Genomic DNA, 22,867 nt, shown 5'->3' on the forward strand with positions numbered 1-22,867 from the left:
TAAATAAATAAATAAAAATAATTGACTAGTCTTATATCAAAATAAATTGACCAGTTCATAAAATTGTTAATCCTGGCTAGTGCCAACAAAAATAATTATTGTAGTCCAGATAGAGAACCCTATGGCCAAAAAAACAATTAGTCTAATTTACAATTTGAAGATCCCAATAAGATTAACAAATTCAAAATTTGTTGAATTCCACAGCATCGATTTAGATGGAATGATGAACAGTATTAAAAAAAATTTAACAATTTGCTTGTCACTTGAATATCTGCCTGTTTTTCCATTGTCCATGCTGTGGCCTTCCAAAATTCCAGAGCTTTAATCATAGTAGACAACAATTACTCTCCAGAAAATCTACTTGTGCTTTCAACATCTCTAGCACCCATACCTTTGATAACAACTCAATCTTGAAGGCCCTGTAAAATCCAACATGCCCTTCTCTGATGGTATGATATTGGAAAGATCGATGCTCGCAAGAGAAGCAACACTGCCCATCAACCATGAACAAATATGTCAACTTCTTATCAGATTAGAACATCTAGAACTATAGAAGCTGAGAGCTGAGAACTTCAAGCTATATGAACTCTCATGAACTTATTCTTGAATAACTGAATGGCGTGGACAGAGATTAAAGAACATTTGAGGCAAAAATGAGACTTAGGTACTTGTAGTTCCACTTGCAACTTCAACATGCATCCTCGTTTTGCAAGCATGGATGAATTAAGGTCAACAAAAAATTCCGAAGACCTGAATGTAAAAACAAGGAATTACTCTGAGAAGTGATTCACAGGTCATGCTGTCCAGCCATATGAGCCTTTTTAATCTGTTTTTGTACTCAGGCAGTATCCCCATTTTCCTATATAAGATTCCTCAGCAGATGGTATCTATGGGTGGTGCTAAGGATGGGGAGATTCCTCTTGCCATTGGTCCGAATATATTATAGAATGGAGAAGGATATATAGGTTTGTATATGCATATATGTATAATACACAACAACAACAACCACCAAGTACTTGAGGGAGGCCCATTGGTTTACCAGAATCATTTGATAAAATATAAGAAAAGAAGGTAATATTTTTTTAACAAGAAACTTGATACCTGCCATGAAGTATATGCTGACTTTTCAAAGGAAATGGCTGGCCACTAAAAGTTGTGGCTTCTCCTTCTCTTCTTCAACTTGGATTGAGGCTTCAGCTTTAATTTCCTGAACCCTTTTATCCCAGATACCATCGATTAGTTTCCAAGTTTCATCACTGATGATTTGAGTCTGCATATAAAAATGGAAGAAACCAGCATCAGCTTTCATAATAAATTATAGTCAAATGGCAAAGACTAAGATGAGTACTTTTCTGCTTACCTCCATAGGGCGGGGCGCACCAAAGGTAGAAAACCCCACATTTCCAGGTGCAAACGTAACCCTTCCAGGAAGTGTAATCCCATGGATTCCCCATCTTCCAGCATAAATTAGGGCACCATATTCATCAACCGGATTCACAGTAGGCTGAACAATGAGCAACATAGTAAAAGATTCATACTGTTCATATATACAGAATAAAGTATCAAATAGGCAATGGAAAGCCAAGTCCATTCCCACACCCTAAAGATGTAATATTACTCAGAGAAAATTGAAACTGAAATTTTAACTATCAGAAGTCATAAACAATAATTCCACAAATACATGGTCAGTGTAAACTCCTTTTATTGCAGTTAAATATTTATGAACAAAGAAAAAAGAAAAGCAAAAGATGATGTCGACCTTAAAGGCAAAATAGGCCAGAGTGACATCTTGTTACAAATCAAGACAATTTCAAGTTTTTCCCAAGCCATAGACCAACAATAACAATTAAGCTTTTCAACCTCATGGTACAGATTTTAGGGTCTTCAAGTACTCAATAATTGTGTCTCTTCAATTTGAAATAAAGAACAAAGAGAACAACAAACAAAGAGTATCTATCTTTGAAAACAGGCCTTATGAAATGATAAATTAACACCTCATATCACCAATCAGTGAGAGGATCTTCAACTGACTCAAAAATGCTTAAAACCCCAAAGTGAGAATATAAAAAGCCAAAGATTATCAATGAAAGGATGATCACAAGTATTTTTCCTAGAGCTGCCTGCATTTGTTAGGATTCCAATGTACTTGAAATTATTATTATTTAACAGAAACCCAATAAATCTTTTCTATCAATTCAGGACTTGTAATTATTAGAATACAGCAGAATTATAAAAGAAGGAAATTTGAACAGTCAACACCCCCCCCCCCCGCCCCGCCCCCCACCAAAAAAATTTCCTATGGTGAGGAAAGCACATAACAGGCAAATTTGAAGGGATGGAACTCTTTGTGAGCAATGGCATTCCTTGTACATTGACAGCTGAGACAAGAGGGTGGCCTCCTATCTGACGTTCATTGATAGTAAAGGCTCTCATAACTCTTAGGCCATAGGTTACTTGAGGTTTTTTCCTTTTGTCCTTCTCTTAGCCTTTTCTTTGGCATAACTTCGGCACTCCCTGGGTATTTGGGTACCCCCACTTTGCCATGCTCTTTTAACAACTTTACTTGCAAAAAAATATTATAATAGCCACCACATCAAACAAATAGAATCTCATTTAAAAACTGGTTGCATATACAACATCCCAATCCATTGCACCTTCTACCCCACAAGAAAGGCATACAATTTTTTAGCTAAGAAATAAAAAACAAAAAATATGATCAATATATGATGCCATTCAAACAAATCGTAACAGGATGATCAATGCTTTTTCTTAAGTTCAAGAACTACCTGAGGTATTCTAGGAGCCCTTGTATATATCTCCCAAATTTCATCAGCTTTCATCTCTCCCTTCTCAAGTAGAATATCTAAGCACCATGAAAGCATGTAGAAAATCAGTACAACCTATTTAGTAGTTATAGCACACTTTATTGGTGAGACTAAAGGCTCATTTGTGAGTGAATTTTGCAAAAGCACCTTTTTTTTCTGATCAGAAACAAAAGATGTATTTATTGTAGATAAAAAGCACATGTGAAGGATGAAGAGTCCTTCCCACAAGTACAAAAGCCTGATCAGAAAGTGATTGAACACCTTCACTATACAAAAAGGTTAAGTCCACATAAGAATATACATGGATGTCATCTCCTTAAACCCTGACTAAGCTCCTCTCTTTGTTGCCCAATCCCTTCTGTAATCTCTTTTGTAAAAGCACTTTTAGCCTGGAGTGATTCTGCCAGTGACTCATCTATTGGAAATACTTTCATAAAGAATTTGTTAGTGTTTTCATATGAACCAACAAAGTGTTTTTAATAATGGAACATATATAAAAAAAAAAGTGACTTTTAGAAGAAGCACCTACCAAATGTTAGTCACCGTAAATAACTTTCTAGATTTTTAATACTGAATTTTAAAACTTAATCAAACACATAATTTTTGTAAGGACAGTGCTTCCAAAAATTAGGAACCACTTCTAACCCCCCAAGAACCACTCCCGAACAGACTTTAAATTACTATGACTCAATCTTCACTCTTGTATGCTTATGATAACTACTCTGAATCCACAACCAGGCAATCTCATGCTTCAGTTGGCTTGATTAGTAAAAAGCAAAATAAATCACATCAATAGATTAATATGACCTGTGATTGTCTCCACAGCTGACTGATATTCCCTAAGCACAGATGAACATTTCTCCACAGCAAAGCGCACGTATTCATCTCTAAGTGCTTCAAGCTTAGCTGCAAGCTGCAGCATACAATCATCTGATGAGATCTTTAAATCTACATAAAAAATTTAAAACTTTGATAATTGAAACTTTGGCTATCAGATCTGACACTCACATTTGGCACAAGATCACCTTGATTTCTGTAATAAGCTTTTCCAAAAGCAGTCATTCCCGTCTGCAGAATCAAAAATTCTGCGAGCCTTGACGTTTCTGATGTAGCCTTTGCAGAGATCCAACACAAGTTGTCAACCCCAAACATCTCCTCCTCGATTACTCTGGCTACAGAGTGAAACTATCAGCTATGAGATTGCAATTAATGCTTCAATAGTTGCATATACATGACACAGATGCCTCACAAAGTAAATAGAAGGGTGGGGGGGGGGAAAAAAAGGCCAAGACTTCAGGCCCATTTTAACTATTTGTCAAATGAGTGTTGCTTTTATTCCCACGGTAAACATCATCCAGTTGATTAGGAGATGCCTTCTTTTCTAGAGCCAGTCCTATCAGTTAAAATTGCAGAAATTGCACACTTACTGTGAAGTGGCGATCCACATCTACTCTCTTTTGGCTTAACTTGGGAAGCAAATTTTAAAAGTTTTGCCCAACAACCAAATTCTCCCAAATTTAAAGATTCCAAAAAATAAAAAATAAAAAGGAAAAGAAACTAACTAAAAACATAAAAATAATAAAAACAAAAAATAACAACCATATTCTCCCAAATTTAAACATTCCAAAAAAAAAAACTAAGTAATAATAATAATAATCAAATTGTGCAAAACAAGAAGCCTATCAGTAAAAAAAATTAATAATTAAAACAATAACAAAACACAATCAGGATACAATTGTTAGGCTAAAATGTTAAAAGTAATCCCCATAAAATGCTTGTTTGGTTGCAAATGTCAATTTTTTTTAAAACTATAAAATGAGAATTTATCAGATGGGCTATAATGTAAATAATATAGAGTGCCAGAGGCAAAATACACCTTTGTACAAGGAGTCTCCAAATTATCTGGAAATACATGGTTATACCAATGGCTAGATATGCTTGTAGCAACTGTTTTAGTAAATCCTAAGAAAAGTACCCCACAAGTCAAACCGGGGCCACTTGTACAGGAACCAGAACTCAAAGATAATGATAAAAATAAAAGAATAAACTACAAGGGGAATTCTAAAAGAAAGAATTTTCATTACTTACGAGCACAGGCACGCACTATAGAGTTCAAATAATCTGCTTTCCTTGAGAAGACCCTTCCAGAAGTTTCTGCATAGCGCATATTTGGCTGGCTATGTATGGAATTTATATTTGTCTGCAGAAGATATCAACAAAGTTTGGATTCATACATTCTAAAACGTTAAAAGAACATAAAACACCAAATGAGAAGAAATGGCACAGAATATATTATTCCATCAACCTCAATGAAAGGGCGGTAGGGATCTGGAAAGTAGCATGCAAGAACAGCCACAGCTGCCTCTCTATATGCCAATCTCAGTTTCAATTCCTCTGGAATTTCAGTACTGTCTTCTTGACCTGTTTCAAATGTTCCCTTTTGCTGCAATATCATACAGTAAGCAAAGTGAGGTGATGCAATGCACTAGGTTAAACCAAAAAAATAATTAATGGCCAACTCTACACATGTGAAATGGGGAAAAGGCCTGAATTCCTTTTTTTTTTTAAATAAAAAATGATGCTCATGATTTATTAAATAAAAAAGAATGAGAAATCTTCCACATACACACACACATATGTACACAAGTAGACTAGATAGAAAACAGAGCTTCACACAGAATCCTATCCAAGCTTCTCAATCCAACAGCATTGGTAATCAATGGTCCACAAACCTCAAGTGGGCATCAAAACTTCAATGAAGTCAAAACGAGTTATAATCTCTCTCTTGGTCAGCCTATTAGCTTCCTAATTTGTCGATCTAAACTTCCAAGGGAACAAATATCCAATAATACCATAGAGATTCAAAATCTTCCACACCCAGTGGTTGCATCTCCATGGCCCTCCTGCCTGTTTGACAACCAGAGAAGAACTGTAGTTGAATCTCCTCACACCAAACAATTAGGGATGGCTACGATGAACACCAGCAACTGAGACCAACACCGTGAAACTGAAACTACTATCAGAAAACTCCATTATTGCTGGCAATGAGTGCTCTTCAAAAATCTGCACTCTAATTCTCACTTCCATTGAACCTTTCAATTTCAGAGTGTGATGATCAATTTCAAGAACCTTTCCCCACTTTTGACCCAACTCCAAACGCCAGCTCAGTCCACAGATGAAACAGAATACCTGTTTTTTGACCTAGCCATTTCTGAAAGAACCAAACCAAGCTTCATTTACTCTGGGTTACCATCTTTAATCTAAATACATGGCCATCACTTGACTTTATCTTCCCAATTTTCCAAGAAAAATAGCTTCATCTATTGTTTCCACAAACATCACCCCTTTCAAAGGCATAAACAGAGTTATGTAGCATACCCCTTTAACCCCAACAGCTCAGCATTAGCCCTGCCACTGACAACCAATCACCTTTGTGGGTCATCTTTTCACAATGACAGATCTGGCCCATCAACCCATTGAAACTACCACACTGCATTGCCAATCTTCCTCACCTGCCATCCTTGCACAGGGATGGGAACAACAATTCCGCATGTCCACAGAACTCCTTGGCTGCCTACCAACAAATGGAAACTCCCAATCCACCTTTGCCCCTGAGAAAATAAAAAAGAAGGATAAAACTCCTTCACAGTTCATCCAACCACTGCACTTAGGCCCATCTGGAATAACCAAAAACATGAATATCTGGTTTATCGTGACCTTAGAAAGTCTGACATATCGCTCATTGCAACTGAATTAACCTCCAACAGATGGGTTTTGCATTTTCCTCCGAACTTCCTATTGAAAGCCATTTTCCTATCCAGCTCACAAGCTTTTACAAGGTGCTCGATAAGCCAAACAACCTCCTTTTTATCCAAACCTAGCTGTATCGAAACTTCTTGACAACGCTCAATAATGGAAAGCCAGTTGCCACCACCCCTATCTTCAAATCACACCTCATCGCCATTCTAACACCATTGCTTGTGGTTTCTTCCTACATCACAAATTTTTCCATACATATATCGTGTTCTTAAAAAGAACAACTTCAAGATGTGTATTATTGCTTGATCTATTATTTCTTAAGAGTTTTTTTTTCTACCATTTCTATGAGTTTTGATCAATTTTCATTCCACTGAAAAAATTTTCCAAAATTTCTATATGATATTTTTTATATTTCCGTAAAATCCAACCATCAATATTCCACAAATTTGCCAACATATTCATCCATGCATGCAATGATTATTTGATCTAGAAAATAGTAATTTTATTCCTATTTCAATTTCTTGTGCATCTAATGGTCTTCTACCATATCATTAGGAGGTAATTCGGGTGGTAATAGTAATATTTCATATTCAAATTTTCATGATTTGGGTCAAACATTCTAAAAATACAACCAGATTTTCTATTTGAAATCAAGGGAGGTATTCTAAATGTTATTGCATTATAGGATCCTTAATCCAAAATTCACTTCAATATGATATCTATTTTTATACAAAAGTTAAGACTGATAAGATGAAAAAAAGTGAAATTCAAAGTGAAATATAAAATTTGGGTAAGCAACTTATAGGACCAAGCGAGGAATATTATCTATCAAATCTTTCTACACTTCGTTAACCCAAGGAAGAACATAACCTTTCTCCACTAGGATAGTGTGAAGCCCTTAGGTTCCAATGAAGGTAAGGTTCTTTTCTTGAGAAGTTGTCTGTGGAAGGATTCTAACATTTGATCAACTTGGAAGGATGAGAAGGATTTTGCCGAATAATGCCCTAAATAAGTGATTGGAAAATACCCAATCCTACATCCTCACTCAAGAGCCAAGGTCTCCATATTAGCCACCACCCTCTCCCCAATTAAGATTCGGTCACTTTTCTCTAAGTTAATTTTCAGTCCCAAATAACTTCAAACCACATAAGCCACCAGCTTAAATATCACATATGACTTTGTGAAGCTTTGTAAAAGACTGGGTTGTTGTTGACAAACAATAGATAAGACACCTCCATTCCTTTCCTAAAACTATAACCCAACAAAAAACCACTCTCCCTAGCCTTCTCCAAGAGACAACTGATCACCTCCATCACCAACCCAAAAAGATAGGGAAGAGAATCCCCTTGTCTCAAACCTCTAGAGCTTTGAAAATAACCCGAGGGAGTGTTTGTTGACAAGCATGAAAACTTTATTGTTGAGATGCACATTCAATCTATTCAGTCCATTTTTTAACCAAACCCCATCTTACCAAGGATAACTATCAAGAAACCTCACCTGATGTGGTCGTACACCTTCTCAATGTCAAGCTTACAAACTAAACCCCTAAAGCCACTCTTCATCATAATCAATTACCTCATTAGCTATAAGCATTGCATCAAAAATTTATCTTCCCTCTACAAACGCATTTTGGAATTCAAAAACCACCTTTCCTACCACCCTCTTCAACCTATTAGACAACACCTTCACAATGAGTTTACAATTGGCCCATCAGGCTAATTGATCTAAAATCTTTCTAAGTCATCAGCACCTCCTTTTTTTCGGAATTAACACCATAAATACAGCATTCAAACTTATTTCAAACTTTCTTTGGTCATGGAACTCCCCAACATGTTATCTTTCACAAAGTCTCAATTGAATTGCCAAAAGGTCATAGGAAAACCATATGGTCCTAGAGTCTTATCCCCATTCAAGTTCGACAAGGCCCTAAACACCTCCTCCCTAGTGAACAAAACCTCTAATCCTTGAGTCTCCTAATTATTTAAGGCTTTGAAAGACATCCCATCAATTCTAGGTCTCCACTCCCTCGAATTAGACAGCAAGTTGTGAAAAGCCTAACTATCCTTTTTTATCTCCTCCTCATATAGCCAAACCCCATTGGGGCTAATTTTGGCCAACCAATTCCTTCTTTTATGTGTACCAAGAAATCAAATCCTCCTTTATATGTATCTTTTTAGATTTGGCTAAAGTGTACATAGATGACTATTCCTTGACCATGATAAACTTTATAGATTAGTTAAGCTTCAAGTGGGAGGAAGTAGGTGTTTTTTCCTTTTTGTTTTCTCTCTTCCTTTTTGCTCACCTCATGGCGCTTCTTGTAAACATCATGTATACTTTGGTGCATCCTTTTTTATACACATTTAATATATCCTGCTTCTTTTACCTATAAAAAAAAAATAGATTGATTATATAAGAGAAAAAGACCTACTTATTGAAATTGAAAGCCTGAATTAACTTGAACTTGAGGCCAAATAATTTCCTACCTAAAAAATTTTTGGCTCTACCACCTAATGGTGAGCATTCGATATCCTATAAGCTTGCTTTGGAGCGAACATTTAATAATGCATTGGAAAAAAAAAAAAGGATCTTTAGGAAAAGAGACTCACCATATGCTAATATCTAACATTTCTCATCATGAACAGATGATGAGACAAAAAATAATTTTGCAAAGATGATAGAAGGTTAAAATCTCCTCCATTTTTAATGCCTAAGGTTCATATAGAATTCAAGGCTTTGGAGGGAATTATGAGTGAAAGAATAAAGTCTAGCAAAAAAAGGGCCTCTCATTCACAAAAGGGAATAAGGATGGGGGAGGAAGGAGTGGGTTAAAGAAAGCTGATAATTCCACCATAAGTCCTCCCCAAAATGATAAATGAAGTCCTAATAATTGTGAGCTATTGCTTTCCACCGCGTTGGTATGATGTTCTAATCATAGAGTTGGCATCTCATCCATTATTTCAGAAAACATAAATCCACTTATTCACATAGTGAATTAAGGGTTGATAGTGTTGAACAACCAATTTTCCTTAAAGCTTAAGCCTGTAGGATTTGGGTTCACAATGCATTTCATGCTTCCAACACCCTGCCTCCCACCTAATGAGGGTCTAATACCATGTTGAACAATCAATTTTACTTAAGCTCATAGACTTTGGGTTCACGATGTATATTATGCTTCCAACCAATAATCCATCATGGCTGCTTAAGGGTTTATCACCCACCACAATGCCTCCCAAAAACATATTGAAGATCCATCTCCTACAAGAAACTGTGCTGTGTATAATGAATAAATTCTGAACAACTTTCAGCTTCAGCTCTCTAGGGGCATCAATGTGAAGTCCTAACCACAATGTTAGCATCTGACTAATTACCACCCAAGCACAAATGATGTCAGTCACCTTGTAGCATAATGGCTATTCTCACCAAGGAACCACCACAACCATTTTCCAACAAACAAAATGTTGATTTCTTAAGGGCAAGGAATTGAAGAGTGGGGGAGAGAGAGAACTTAGCCACCTACCCTTTTTAAGGCCTCCAGAAGTTCTTCCCGGCCAATGTAATCTAAATCCTTCCGGGCAGTTAAAATTCCAGCTTCATTCCTGCATTTCAGTTATGGACATATTAGCTTATCACTCCAATTGCTGTGCCAAAAATGAACTATGGATTAGCAATTGTTACAGTATATTCTGCAGCTCTGCCCCAGTGAAGTCTTCTGTAAGCTCTGCAATTTCCTGCAATAGACCCTCCTTTTCCTCCTCTGAACGGAAAAATTTATTCCTTGCATGCACCTGTGATGCATATAAAGAGAATCTCAATATAGCTATAATGTAAATTCAAAGCACCATGACTTTAGTAATTAAAAACACATTGATAAGAGTACCTTTAATATGGCCAGTCTACCATCTTTAGATGGTAAACCAACCCTTATAATCTTGTCAAAACGGCCCTTCCTCAGGAGAGCAGGGTCTAGAATGTCCAGTCTGTTGGTTGCACCTATAACTAACACCTGACCAGCCAATGTTTAGCAGCTAAATCAGGCAATCTTTTTCTATCAATTAAGAGAAAAAGTGAATGCATACCTGAGCTGTTGAAACTTTAAATCCATCCATCTCAGTCAGTATCTGAAGCAAGCCCTGTTCCCTCTCAGCACCACCCTACGGAAGGAAAATTACATGCAAAAGTAGTATGAGTGGAGTTCAGGAGATACACAAACAGACAGACAGACAGACAGACAGCAATGTGCACACCCATGCACACTCATGTGAGCACACAAGCAACAAGAAGTAAAATGCCCCACCATGCAGATGCCTATAGACAGTCTTTCCTAAGCATATACCGTAAATTGGAGTCATTAGGATACGCAAATATGAGAACAAATGGATCATAAATGAAGGAAAAAAAAAAACAAAAATTCTATAGTCTACATGTTTTAATATCATTGCATCACACAATTGTACAATAACAGTATTCATATGCAATGAAGGATCAAACAAAAGTTTTGGCCTTAGGCCTTGCTTTGAGAGTAGATGGAGGTTGGAGAAGGTTTAGGATTCAAGTATGAGGTTCCTGTGTATGTATTTATAACAATAAAAATAAAAGAAAGAAATAGCTATTCTGGATTCATATTAAAATATGATGTTCTTACACATGTATCAAAAATAAAAATTTAAAAATAAAAATAAAAAAAAGTGCATACTTACCATGGGACTAAATATTTGGCTATTTAAAAAACCTTACAATGAGGTTTTAAGTGCATGGTAGAGCTCTCTTCAACAGTGAATCCTAACTCATCGGCAATGTTTTTCATGTATATTCACCCACACAGCCAAATTTGTAAACATATACTAATGGAAATTGATGAACTAAATCTATCATTGCCAGCAATGGGAGTATGAAAATCTATCGTTTGACCAAATGTTAGCTCCTACAACTTAAAATTGTTCTACCGATGCAGCTCAATATTGAAAGTAAACTATTCCTACAACCTTATCACCCAAGCAATTCAAAATTTATCATTGGTGTCTCCATAACTTAGGCAAATCATATAAAAGATGTCAATGTATGTCCTTTTTATTTTGTAGACAACTTATACAACTTAAACTTAAAAATTTAATTAAATAATTTTGTGTTTTAGATATGAAAGAAAATAAAAACATATAATGTACCAATTTACTCAATCAAAATTCAAAAACTTAATTAAAAAAGTGCAAAACTTTATCAAAACATTTAAAAAATTTAAAAGAAATAGAAAAAAATCAACAAATCTCATTCGAAAATCTTCAATAATTTTAGTAAATTTTATAGCAAAAAAAAATTAAATTTTTATAAAAAATTAATAATTCTTTTAGTAAAATTTATTTTCTTTTTCAAATAACTAATATAAATCAGTTGGCAGTGATGAAACTTTTTGTTGAAGGATTATCAATAATTTAGTAATTAAGTATCATCATAAAACATCAAAGTCCAAAATGTTTAAACATCTCAAAACAAACCACCATTAAAAAATTATTTAATAAAATATCAAACACAAAGTTAAAATACTTCCAAAAATTTATTTAAAAAGGCTACAAAAATAAAAATAAAAAATTTCATATAAACAAATAAAAAATTTAAAAACCTAAATTTAAATTATAGAAGGGAAAAAGAATGAAAAATAGAATAGGATAAGAACAAAAAAATTAATGAAAAATAATATTATTAAATAGATTTTATATTAAAAAAATGTTAATTTTATTTAAAATTTATGAGATTACTTTTCTTTGAATCCTAATATATGTCATACAAATTTGGATTTTTATTATGATTATTTTGGCAACTTTTTTTGTACTTTTTGTTTAAAAAAAAAATATAGTAAATATAGTTTTTTTAAATTAATGAGATCACTTTTCTTTAAAATATAGTAAATATGTTATACAAATTTGGATTTTTATTTATGATTATTTTGGCAACTTCTTTTTTTATGCTTTTTGTTTTTTAAAAAAAAAAATAGTAAATATAGTTTTTTTAATTAAAATTTGATGAGGGGTATATGTGGCCCAACCCCCCACAGGCATACACCGGCTCCGCCAATGAGTCAGGGCATCATATAAAAAATAACTGGGTCCTTTTTACTTCCCACACTACATTTGCAGCTTATACTTAATTACATGATTGTCAAAAATAATATGTAAATTACAAACGCAAATGTGCATATTTTATTGTGCTCTTTCCACCTTTCATTTTTTACACTATCCATCCAACTTTTAACTTAATCACCCTATTACCCCTCCACCCAACATGTGAAGCTAGACATTACAAAACTTTAGTTTATAAAGAAACCTTAGTTGTGATATTATAAATGATAATATATCAAACTGGATGACATTTGATAATGTTAACTATGTTGGAAGGATGTAATTGTACTAAATTTGTACAATGGAAATTATTAGGGCAAATACTATATACGTGCTTATTGTGTAGCTAAGATTATCTCATGAAGAAATACATGACACACCTTTAGACCTCCATTTTATTTTATTTTTTCTTTTGGTTTTGGGGGTTGGGTGGGAAGCTGGAGAAGGGTGGAAAAACCAGGAATTTATTGAAGGAAATAAATTAAAATATAAAAGAGGGAAAAATATCGTATAACGAGCCAAGAGAGAGAAAAATAAAGAAATTGTGATGGTAAATGCAAATTTAGAGCATGGAAAAGCCCTCCTAAAAGTTTTTAATAATTCTTTTTTAACTAGGGAATCTGGCTCTTCCTTTTTAGACAATAGGGACCACTTGAAAATGACTTCCATGGCAGAGGTAAGGGGGTTAATGATGTAGGACAACCCTAAGGTGATTGCCTACAATCAAATAAGGTTGGACCAAGACTTCACTCTTTTGGGATGTAAAAAGGAATGGGGCATTTAACTTATGGTCATTGGAAAAAATAAAAATAGAAGGTAAGAGAGAGAGAGAGAGAGGGAGAGAGCAAAAAAAAAAAAAACATGGAGTCTCACCAAGGCCTTATAGGAGTTTCAACTCTCATTTACAAGAAAGAAAGAAAAAAAAAAACAATGAAGTGCCACCATGACCCAAGAATCTATCACTTCGATAAAAAATAAAAAATAAAAAAAGGATAGAAATATAGTTTAAAGCCTCCAAAAAGTCTCCACTAGAAGAAAAGATAACAAGTGTGAACACTATGTGATGCAAAAAAACAAAAAAAGAAAATTTTGTTATTATATTTTCACTAAAAGTGCATAAACCACAGAACTAAATAGAGAGGTTTTATGTCTTTTTTTTTTATCAAAAACAGAGACAAATTTTTATTGATAAAAGAAAGATAGAAAGATGAGAGATCTTACTCACATAATACAATACCTGATCGAAGTAAGAATACACTCCTCCACCATACAAGGAGAACTAAACACAGGCATACACTAACTTCAAAAACTGAAATTAACTCCTTTCAGTGTTATCCACCCCTTTTGAATTACAACCGACAGGGGTGGATAATATTGCCCCATTGAAACAAGCATCCTAAACCTTGCCCCCAAACCAACAGGGGTGGATAACATTGCCCCACTGAAACAAGTCTCCTAAACCTTGGCCCCAATAAATAAGATTCTTGCACCTCAATGGGAGCCTTCTTTTTATACTCACATGAGCTCAATAAACTTCAATACCATGTTAAGAAAGCAATGAACTCAAAACCTTGCATTGTTAGGCAGCAGACCAATAATATCAAGCTAACTTAAGCTAAAGCCCTAAAACAATCACACCTCAAGCAGATGTAATTAGGTTCCAGTTGGCCTTAACATCAACTTTATTGGGTGAGGCTAAACAAACTCAACTTAATTGACAAACCCAAGCCCATTATATTTTTGGATGCCCATTTCAGCATCACAAAGGATTAAAACTGATCATATAATGGATTTCATTAAATAGATTAACAGTACAAAAAAGCTAAAGAGTCAACGTAGTTTTACAGCACATATAGACAATCTCTCACATCTAATTTTCTTGTATCCCTTGTTGCAATTTTTCAATCAAATTGGCATCATTTGAATAGCTGGTGAATGAATTGCAGCAAAGAATCAAATAAAAACCAGGGTCACTGTTGGATAAATTTAAACATTAAATAAGCAAGATTGCTATGTCTCAAGTTTAAAGCCGCAAGACAATAACACAATGGGAGATCACAATGGTAGAACCCATTCCATGAAAAATTGGGAGGCAGTGAGGAGAAGGAATTATTAAGGAGCAGATTCGTATGAACTTACCCCACCAATATCAGGCCCACCACGCTTGCTGCCAATAGCATCTATCTCATCAATAAAAATGATGGATGGTGAAAATGACCGAGCACTAGCAAACAGATCTTTGACACGTGACGCTGCCACACCTACAAACATCTGAAATTAACTTTTCAGTCACATGGTTGTCTTCGAATTCAGAAATCTCTAAACAGCTGTGATCAGAACAACAAACAATTTTTTATTTTATCAAAAACAAACAATTAATTACTATGAAATAAGTAAAAAGAGGATGAAAAATTCTTCCCCCATTATATCATCCACTATATACCTCTAACCAAAAATAGGACAAAATTATCTATTCTAGAAAACACAGGACATTGCACATCTAAAACCGAAATTGGAGGCATAAGAAAGGGGAAATTAGAGGAGTTACTATTAAAGGAAAAGGTTCATTGGAGGCAAAAATCTAGTGTCAAATGAATAAAAGAAGAAGATTGCAATTCTAAGTATTTCCATGAGGTGGCCAATGGTGAACAAAATAGGATGTTCCTAAAATACTTGGTGTTTGAAGAGGATGTAAATCAAGGCACCATTGAAAATAATTCAAAGGAGAGAGTGCATTTTTTGGTAAGCTATATTCCAAACCCTCAGGTGATTCTTGGAGGATTAAAGGATTGGATTGGTCTCCTATATCTAGAGAAAGAGTTGCATGGCTAGACCGTCCCTTTTCAGAAGAGGAGGTACACTTTGTTGTTTTCCAATTGAACAAGGAAAAGGCTCTTGGTCATGATGGCTTCACCACTACAATGTATCATGAGTGTTAAGAAGTGATTAAAGAGGACCTTATGAGGGTGTTTTTAGAGTTTTACAATAATGGGTTGATAAATCAAAGTAGTAATGCCACATTCATCCCTCTTGTGCCAAAAAAGAATTAAACCAACAAAATCTCAAATTTCAGACCTATTGGCCTGATTACAAGTCTATATAAGATTATAGCTAAGGTCTTATCAGAGTACTTATGCGGAGTTCTCTATTGTTATTTTTTTTATCAGAAACAAACATATGCATTAATTGAGAATAAATAAAAAAGGAGAAGGATGAGAAATCCTCCCCATGATATACAAACCTAATCAAAAAGACTTGAGTAAGCCTCCACTATACAAGGAGGGCTATACAAAAGGTACAAAAAAGCCTATACAAGTATAACATCTCTTAACCCTATAGGCCCAACCTTAGGGTGAACATATCGAAAGCCAACTAAGCTAAATTACACTCAAATGATAGGGTTTAAAAACGTCTGCACAATAAGCCCAAAAGGAAACATAAAAATGAAGCAAATCTCACATCATCTCCGGCGTCTTCCAAGTGTCCTCGAAAATCCTAACATTCCTTTCTCTCCACACAATCCATAACAAAGAGAGACACGCGATCCTCCAAAGAGTCTTGCCTCTAATAAAGTTCCCAAAGCATTTGAATGAAATCACCATTATATCATGAATACCGTCTAGCTGAACCCACACCATCCCAACCTCTAAAAATATCTTATGTCACAATCCCAAAGTAATCGGACAATGTAAGAAAAGATGATTTATCAATGGTTCTAACATGATGGAAACTGACAAGACCTATGAGAGGTTCCAAATAATACTATTTTTCCCGTACGAGAGAAGTTTGATTATTATATTAGAACATTGGTTGCACTCAAATGGGAAGAAAAAAAATCTGATAAAGCTCACTGTGATATAAAACATGGAAAAATTTAGACTGTAGACAATTTAGCATACAGCTTTTGAATCGGAGCATATCATAATGCATAGTAACCTTGAAAATGAAAACATTTTCCTACTAAGGCTAATGGGAATGATGTTTCAAGAATTCTGAAAAATTAGTCTGCTTCAGAGTGATTGTGGGAAGAGTAGAAACACTTTCTAATGTTTGGATGCATTTTTCTAATAAAATTTGGGCATTTGGCAAAGTTCTAAAAATCACTATGGAAATCTAGATGATCATTTGAAGTGATTTTTTGGACTAGCATTGGATAGGTGCTTCTGCCAAAAGTCAACTTTTTTTGTGTAACACATTACCCAAAACACTATTAAAAGTACATTTTTTTATCCATATCCAAACACTAACCGACTCTCCGTAAGTACACTTCAGATAAAAGTTTTGAGGCTAAAAACAATTTTATTAGAATCACTCCCAAAAAAACCAAAGCACTCCTCTAACCCAAAAACTGCAAGCTATCTAAAAGAGCCAGAAAGGTGCTTCTTCCTCTAACAACCTCCACCATCCACATACAACAGGGATCAAGGAACAATCTTTAACACTTATCATCAAATGTCCCCCTATTCATTTTTATTTTTTTTTATCAAAAACAAAATATTTATTAATAATAATAAAGGTACAAGAGAAGGATGAGAGGTCCTTCACTCAAAAATACAGATCTTGATTAAAGTAAGATAGACACCCCACTATACAAAAACTATACACAAAACCATTCCCCAACTATCTCATGAAATAAATCCCACAACATCCCTTCCGATCTCCACTTTTCCTCAAATATCCTAGTGTTTCTCTCTTGCCACACAATCCACAATAAAGTGAGGCAAGCAATTTGCCAAAGAGTCTTGCCTCTGATTGAATTCTCCAATCCTCTAAAAGAAATAATCATCATATTCCTCTATTCATCTATCCCCAAAATGCACCAGGTCACAAACAATGGTGATGTTTCTCTGCACTTTCTTCCAGTCCCCTCAAGCGAAAGAACCGTATAACCATTTGGGAGCACCCACATTGCACCAAACAGGAAAAATATCATCACCTAAAGGTCTTGGACTACTAATCAATGAATCAGCAAATGTTAGGCTGTCTCCTCTTCTGATATACAAAGAGAGCATAAATGGTGAGGATGCAACCACTCCTAAGCTGGTCAATCATTAAAATCCTCCCACAAACTTTCATCCTTGTGAAAAAATCCACAAGGAAAAGTGTCCCCCATTGTTCCTCTTTCGAGAAACCCACATCACTCCTCCCATTCCCAGCTGTGAAATGTGATTTAACAGAGAGAACTGATCTTTAGAGAGCCTCCAAACTATCTTGTCCTAATGCCGCTGTTATTGGCATTATGAATAAGGTTCAAGAATGAATCCATCTGAAGCATCTAGTGAACCTTGCGTTACAACAGTGCCCACCAACCATTGCACCAGCCCCTGGGAGGAATAAGAGCAGCCCCAATAATCAGAAACTGAAAATTCTTTAGCCCCTGTATTTCTTTTTCCAAGAACACACAGATCCTATTCTGCAAAATAATACTTGATGAAGAAGCATCCATCTTTAGGAAGCCTCCAGACAATCTTGTCCTCCCTTTCAACCCAGATGATGATGTTCTGAATAAGGTTCGAGATTAAGTTCACCAGTCCCAACTGCTGGCTATTGGGGAATATATTGAATCTTGGTTGAGAAACACAAACTAAACTCTCCCCTCCCCCTCCTCCAAATAACATGAAATAAAATAAAGACCAGTAATCTGCAACTGAAGCTGATATATTTGCAGCTATCCTGAAGAGGTCAAAAACCAATCCTTCACAGAGATATCTCCACATTGTGGCCATAAAAATTTAATTCCAAAGAGGGGAAAAGGCACTACTTATATAATCACAACTTTGCACGCTACTCCTACCAAGGGACAATATGCACACAACCAGTTCCCAGCCCACAATAGAATTTTTATAATAAAACAAGGAAAATAACTTTGATTAAAAAATCAAGTAATTCAAAAAAATAATACTTGAAATGGAGCAAGAGAGTTCATTCGAACTTGACAGAATAATGCTAATACTTTTAGCAATGATATTTCTCCTATAGATGGAATGCTTGCATTAATCCTAAGTCGATTACTCAAATTCTTCTGCTTTTTTTTAATTTTTAAATCTATAAACTGTATTAGAAGTTGAAAAAAGTTAGATACACACTGCTTTCTTTTTTATTCATCTTCAGTTTTGTTAATTGTGAAAATATTTGTAACATACATGTCCCTGCAGCAAATAAACATGACATTGAGAAGATATTAATTTGACATAAGAAAATTCATAAAATGTAAATAAAAGTAGCAAAATGAACAACAAGAACACTCTGAAATGTACCAATATACACAAGAACAACAACATGCAACTACATGAAAGCAGAAGTTAGGGAAAGGGTTTGAAACCAAGGAAAATTTAATCCTTCTTAGCAAATGCCAAGCTGATTGAAAGAACCAATATGATCTTTAAAAAGGGAAAAAGAATTCAAAAGCATGAAACAGAGAAGGATGCTGTTTAAATCAGAAGACACCTCAAACAACAACTAAGACAAAAACCCTCACTTTGAGTCTCTAGACTTGATGCAAGTTGAAACAAGACCATCTTTAGAGGAAAATGAAACCACCTTATTTCTCATGCTACTTCTATTGAATTTGTTCATCACATGTACAGGTCATAATCTTTCGGATTACATTGTACCACATGTTTAATTTTCTTTTCATTAAAAAATCATCCAATTGCTCTTTGATAAAAATCTACAACGGAACTGTGACAGTTGAGAGACACAGCAATAAATCTCAAGAAGCAACTTGCTTCATCATCATCCTCATGTCTTTCATTATATCTAAGAATTCACAAGAAAAATCATGCCTCACCTCAACAAAATCAGTGCCGTTTGCTGCAAAAAATGGAAGACCTGCCTCACCAGCAATAGCTTTAGCCAGCAATGTTTTACCAGTTCCAGGAGGCCCATGGAGAAGCACACCTTTTGGGCAATAGATGCCCTTATTTTGGAACTCTTCATCATTCTTTAGAATACGCACAATCTCTTGCAGTTCCCTTTTTATGTATTCCTGGCCCGCAAAATCATCAAAGGTAACACCAGTAGTTTCTTCTGCTGATATAAACTTTGCCCTGGTGAAATAGCAGTTAAAAATTAAATTCCAAGTAAAGTGCGCCTTACACTGGCATAAACTATCTTACCACTAATACAACTATATACAGAAAAGCCATCATGACACAATTTCAAGAACTCAAACCATAAAGAATCTATGGAACATTGCCGTATTGAATGAGTACCATGTTCATAATTAGACAGTTTGACAACACCAAAACAAACAAACAAACAAACAAAAAGAAAAAAAAAAAAACAAAACAAAACAAAACCATTTCTGGTAAATAGAAAGCAACACAATAAGCTATATAGCTTTGACAACACTAAAAAATAAAAAACCATTCCAGAAAATAGAAACAACACAATAAGACACCATGTGTAAATTTATTACTATTGTCAAGAAACAAGTTCCAAAAGGTACACCAAACCAGACAGCCAAGAGAAGACCCTGTTAGATTGGCTGTTTCAAAAGAGCTACAACCCAAGAAAGGAGTTCCCAGCTTGAGGAGACTCTGATATGGAACTTACTAATGTCATCACAACAGCTACTAAACAAGCATCAGCAAACCAGATTGACTGGAATCTCCAGTAATCATGTTAGCATAAAAACATATGTATTTTTGCACTAGTTTTTAGCCTAAATAACTTTTTTTTCTTTTTAATACTATTTAATAGATTGATAGCAGCGAAACAGTCAAAAGAATGGTATCAAGCACCAACCTATAGGACAATGAAATCAGAATAAATAGTCAATAACCAAAGTCATTGTGAAATCACCCTTCCCTTACCGACTCTTGCCTAACGATCCAAGTGTACGTCGCTTGAGTGGCTGTCTTGGCTTTTTGCTAGGAGTTCCCAAATCACAAGGTATTAACTTTGCATAAATTGGTCTCGTCAAATTATCGATCCAAAGATACAATACAATAGAAAGCGCAAGCCGCATTGACCATACAACTGCAGTTGCAATAGTGGAGTAGACTTCTGCAGGTACTGCATCCACATTAAGAACGTCAACATTTACCACCTGTTCATGCAACTTTCGCCAAACATCATTCCAACAATCAATTGGCATCCGGTCAACTGCATGGCGCCGAAAAACAATTTCCTTATTTAAATTTCCTTCTCCCCCTTCCTTTTTTCCATCTTTGTAGTATGGCAGAATAACTGCAAAGCAGAATCAAAGCAATATCAACCCAAAATTCTAGGAAATAAATATGAGAGGTAACTGGTAAATAAGTTTTAAGCAACCTGCAAGCATTGGCAACAAACATAAGAGCACATGCTTTCAGAGGCTCAGCCAGTAAAAATATGAGAACAGCAAATGACCTGTTTCCAATAATGATAAAAATTAACACAGATGTAGCTCTTGAAGAGGCAGACCACTCGGATGAGACATCACAACTTTCTTACATTTAGATCAAGTTGCCACACAAAAAGAAATCACTGCCTCAGTCAAAAGACACATGAAAGAGGTAAAGAGAGTCCAAGTTTCAAAATTTAAGAGAAAAGGCAACCATGTAAGATAGAACACCACTATCTGAAAACAACATTTGGCAAATCAATTCCAATCGTTTCATGGAACAACTAAAATTTATCACAAGACCAAAGATTAAACCCCTGTAGAGCTTCACCTAGTTTAGTAAGGTAAGGAGAAAAAGGATGTCCTTGGTTTAATCCTTTGTTTCTTTAAACCACCCCTTGGCATTTCCATCCACTAAAACTGTAAAATTGTTGAGGACAAACATCCCCTCATCCATAATCTCCATCTAGTATTAAAACCCTTTCAATCTAGAACACGGTCCCAAAAACCCCAATCTAAATGATTATAGGCTTTTTCAAAACCAATTTTGAAGACCACTCCTTCCTCCCGTAATTTTCTCTTTTCATCCAACATTTTGTTGGCTATCAATATTGCATCTAAGATTTGTCTCCCCACTACAAAAGCACCCCAGAAGATATGGATGATTTCATGAGCAACTCTTTGGATTCGACCTAGAAGAACCTTAGCTATGATATTATACAAGCTTGAGACCAAGCTAATAGGCCTAAAGTATGATATTTTGACGGTTTGACTCCTTCTCGAAACTAGAGCAATAAAGGTGGCATTGGTGCTCTAGTTGATTACCCTGCTATTATAAAACTCCATAACACTTTTAATAAATCCTCTTGACCACGTCCCAACGTTCTTGAAACACTACTATGGAAAAATCATCCAGCCCCAAGGCTTTTTCCTTGTCTAACTAAAAGACAGCTATACAAACTTCCTCTTCAATAAAGGGTCAGTCCAACCAATTTGAAGTCTATTTTGAAATAGGAAACCAATCCAATTCTTCTAGCCTCCATGAATCTCAGGGGGCATAGCATATAACTTTTCAAAAATCTCACTATCTCCTTAGAGATACTCTTCGAATTGTCTAACGTAGCCCCTTCTTCATTCTTTAAAAACTTGATGGTCTTCCTGTTTCTCCTTCCATTAGTCACCCTATAGAAAAACTTAAAATTGCAATCCTCTTCTTTTACTTATCTGACTCTTTGTAAGTGTATTGGACCACGAGGCGTTTTAGAATTGATACTCTCATGCTTGTCCTTTCACATTATGCATTGTTCACTTAGACACCAACATGTATTTCCTTCCAACATCACATACTATGGATTCTAAGTTCCATCCATTGAGCAATTAGAAATAATAATATTAATAATAAGGAAATGGAAAAAAAAACCATCTGCTGAGAATAAATTTCCAACCTGATATTGTCTGGCCATAATTTGAGTACTCCATGAACTGGACATTATTTGAGTTAAGAAGTCTCCAAAATTCACTGTAGTCAATCCTGTGTGAGTTCTCAGGATCCCACTCAGTCCCTTTCAATTTTCCCTGCATAGCCAACAATGCCCTACTCCAATCTGAAGCCAGGACAAGCTGCCTCTCTAATTGCACATTAGCCTTGTTTTCAAGTTCTTCCAATTTATTTATTCGTTCCCTCTCTGCATCCTTCAATTTCTGAAAATTATCACAATGGTTAGAATGTGATGAAAAAAACATATGAACCAGTTATCTAGTTGCAAGCAAAACAGTGTTTAAAATTCTTGCAGAATAACATCAACAACAATACTAACTCCATAATTGTACACTTTGGAGTAAAT

General features: G+C 35.2%; 1 protein-coding gene across 3 annotated transcripts in view; it reads right to left on the reverse strand.

Moving 5' to 3' along the window:
• LOC117912964 (probable inactive ATP-dependent zinc metalloprotease FTSHI 4, chloroplastic) overlaps window positions 1-22,867 on the reverse strand; it is a 30,589-nt gene continuing 7,722 nt past the window's right edge. Inside the window, exons 2-18 of one of the 3 annotated variants that reach the window (XR_004651067.1) lie at window positions 22,469-22,724; window positions 20,512-20,887; window positions 19,485-19,743; window positions 14,834-14,965; window positions 10,661-10,735; window positions 10,462-10,587; window positions 10,260-10,369; window positions 10,102-10,180; window positions 5,131-5,268; window positions 4,914-5,025; window positions 3,834-3,997; window positions 3,633-3,738; window positions 2,787-2,863; window positions 1,361-1,504; window positions 1,102-1,270; window positions 669-750; window positions 1-490 (exon numbers count right to left, since the gene is read on the reverse strand). Coding sequence is in view for 2 of the 3 variants with exons in the window: in XM_034827787.1 (XP_034683678.1) it covers window positions 1,127-1,270; window positions 1,361-1,504; window positions 2,787-2,863; window positions 3,633-3,738; window positions 3,834-3,997; window positions 4,914-5,025; window positions 5,131-5,268; window positions 10,102-10,180; window positions 10,260-10,369; window positions 10,462-10,587; window positions 10,661-10,735; window positions 14,834-14,965; window positions 19,485-19,743; window positions 20,512-20,887; window positions 22,469-22,724 (2,298 nt within the window). In the remaining variant the exon portion in view is untranslated. The other 2 variants (XM_034827787.1, XM_034827788.1) reach the window with 2 other exon arrangements.

The sequence above is a fragment of the Vitis riparia genome, chromosome 4, assembly GCF_004353265.1.
Source record: "Vitis riparia cultivar Riparia Gloire de Montpellier isolate 1030 chromosome 4, EGFV_Vit.rip_1.0, whole genome shotgun sequence".
NCBI classification, from domain to species: Eukaryota; Viridiplantae; Streptophyta; class Magnoliopsida; order Vitales; family Vitaceae; genus Vitis; species Vitis riparia.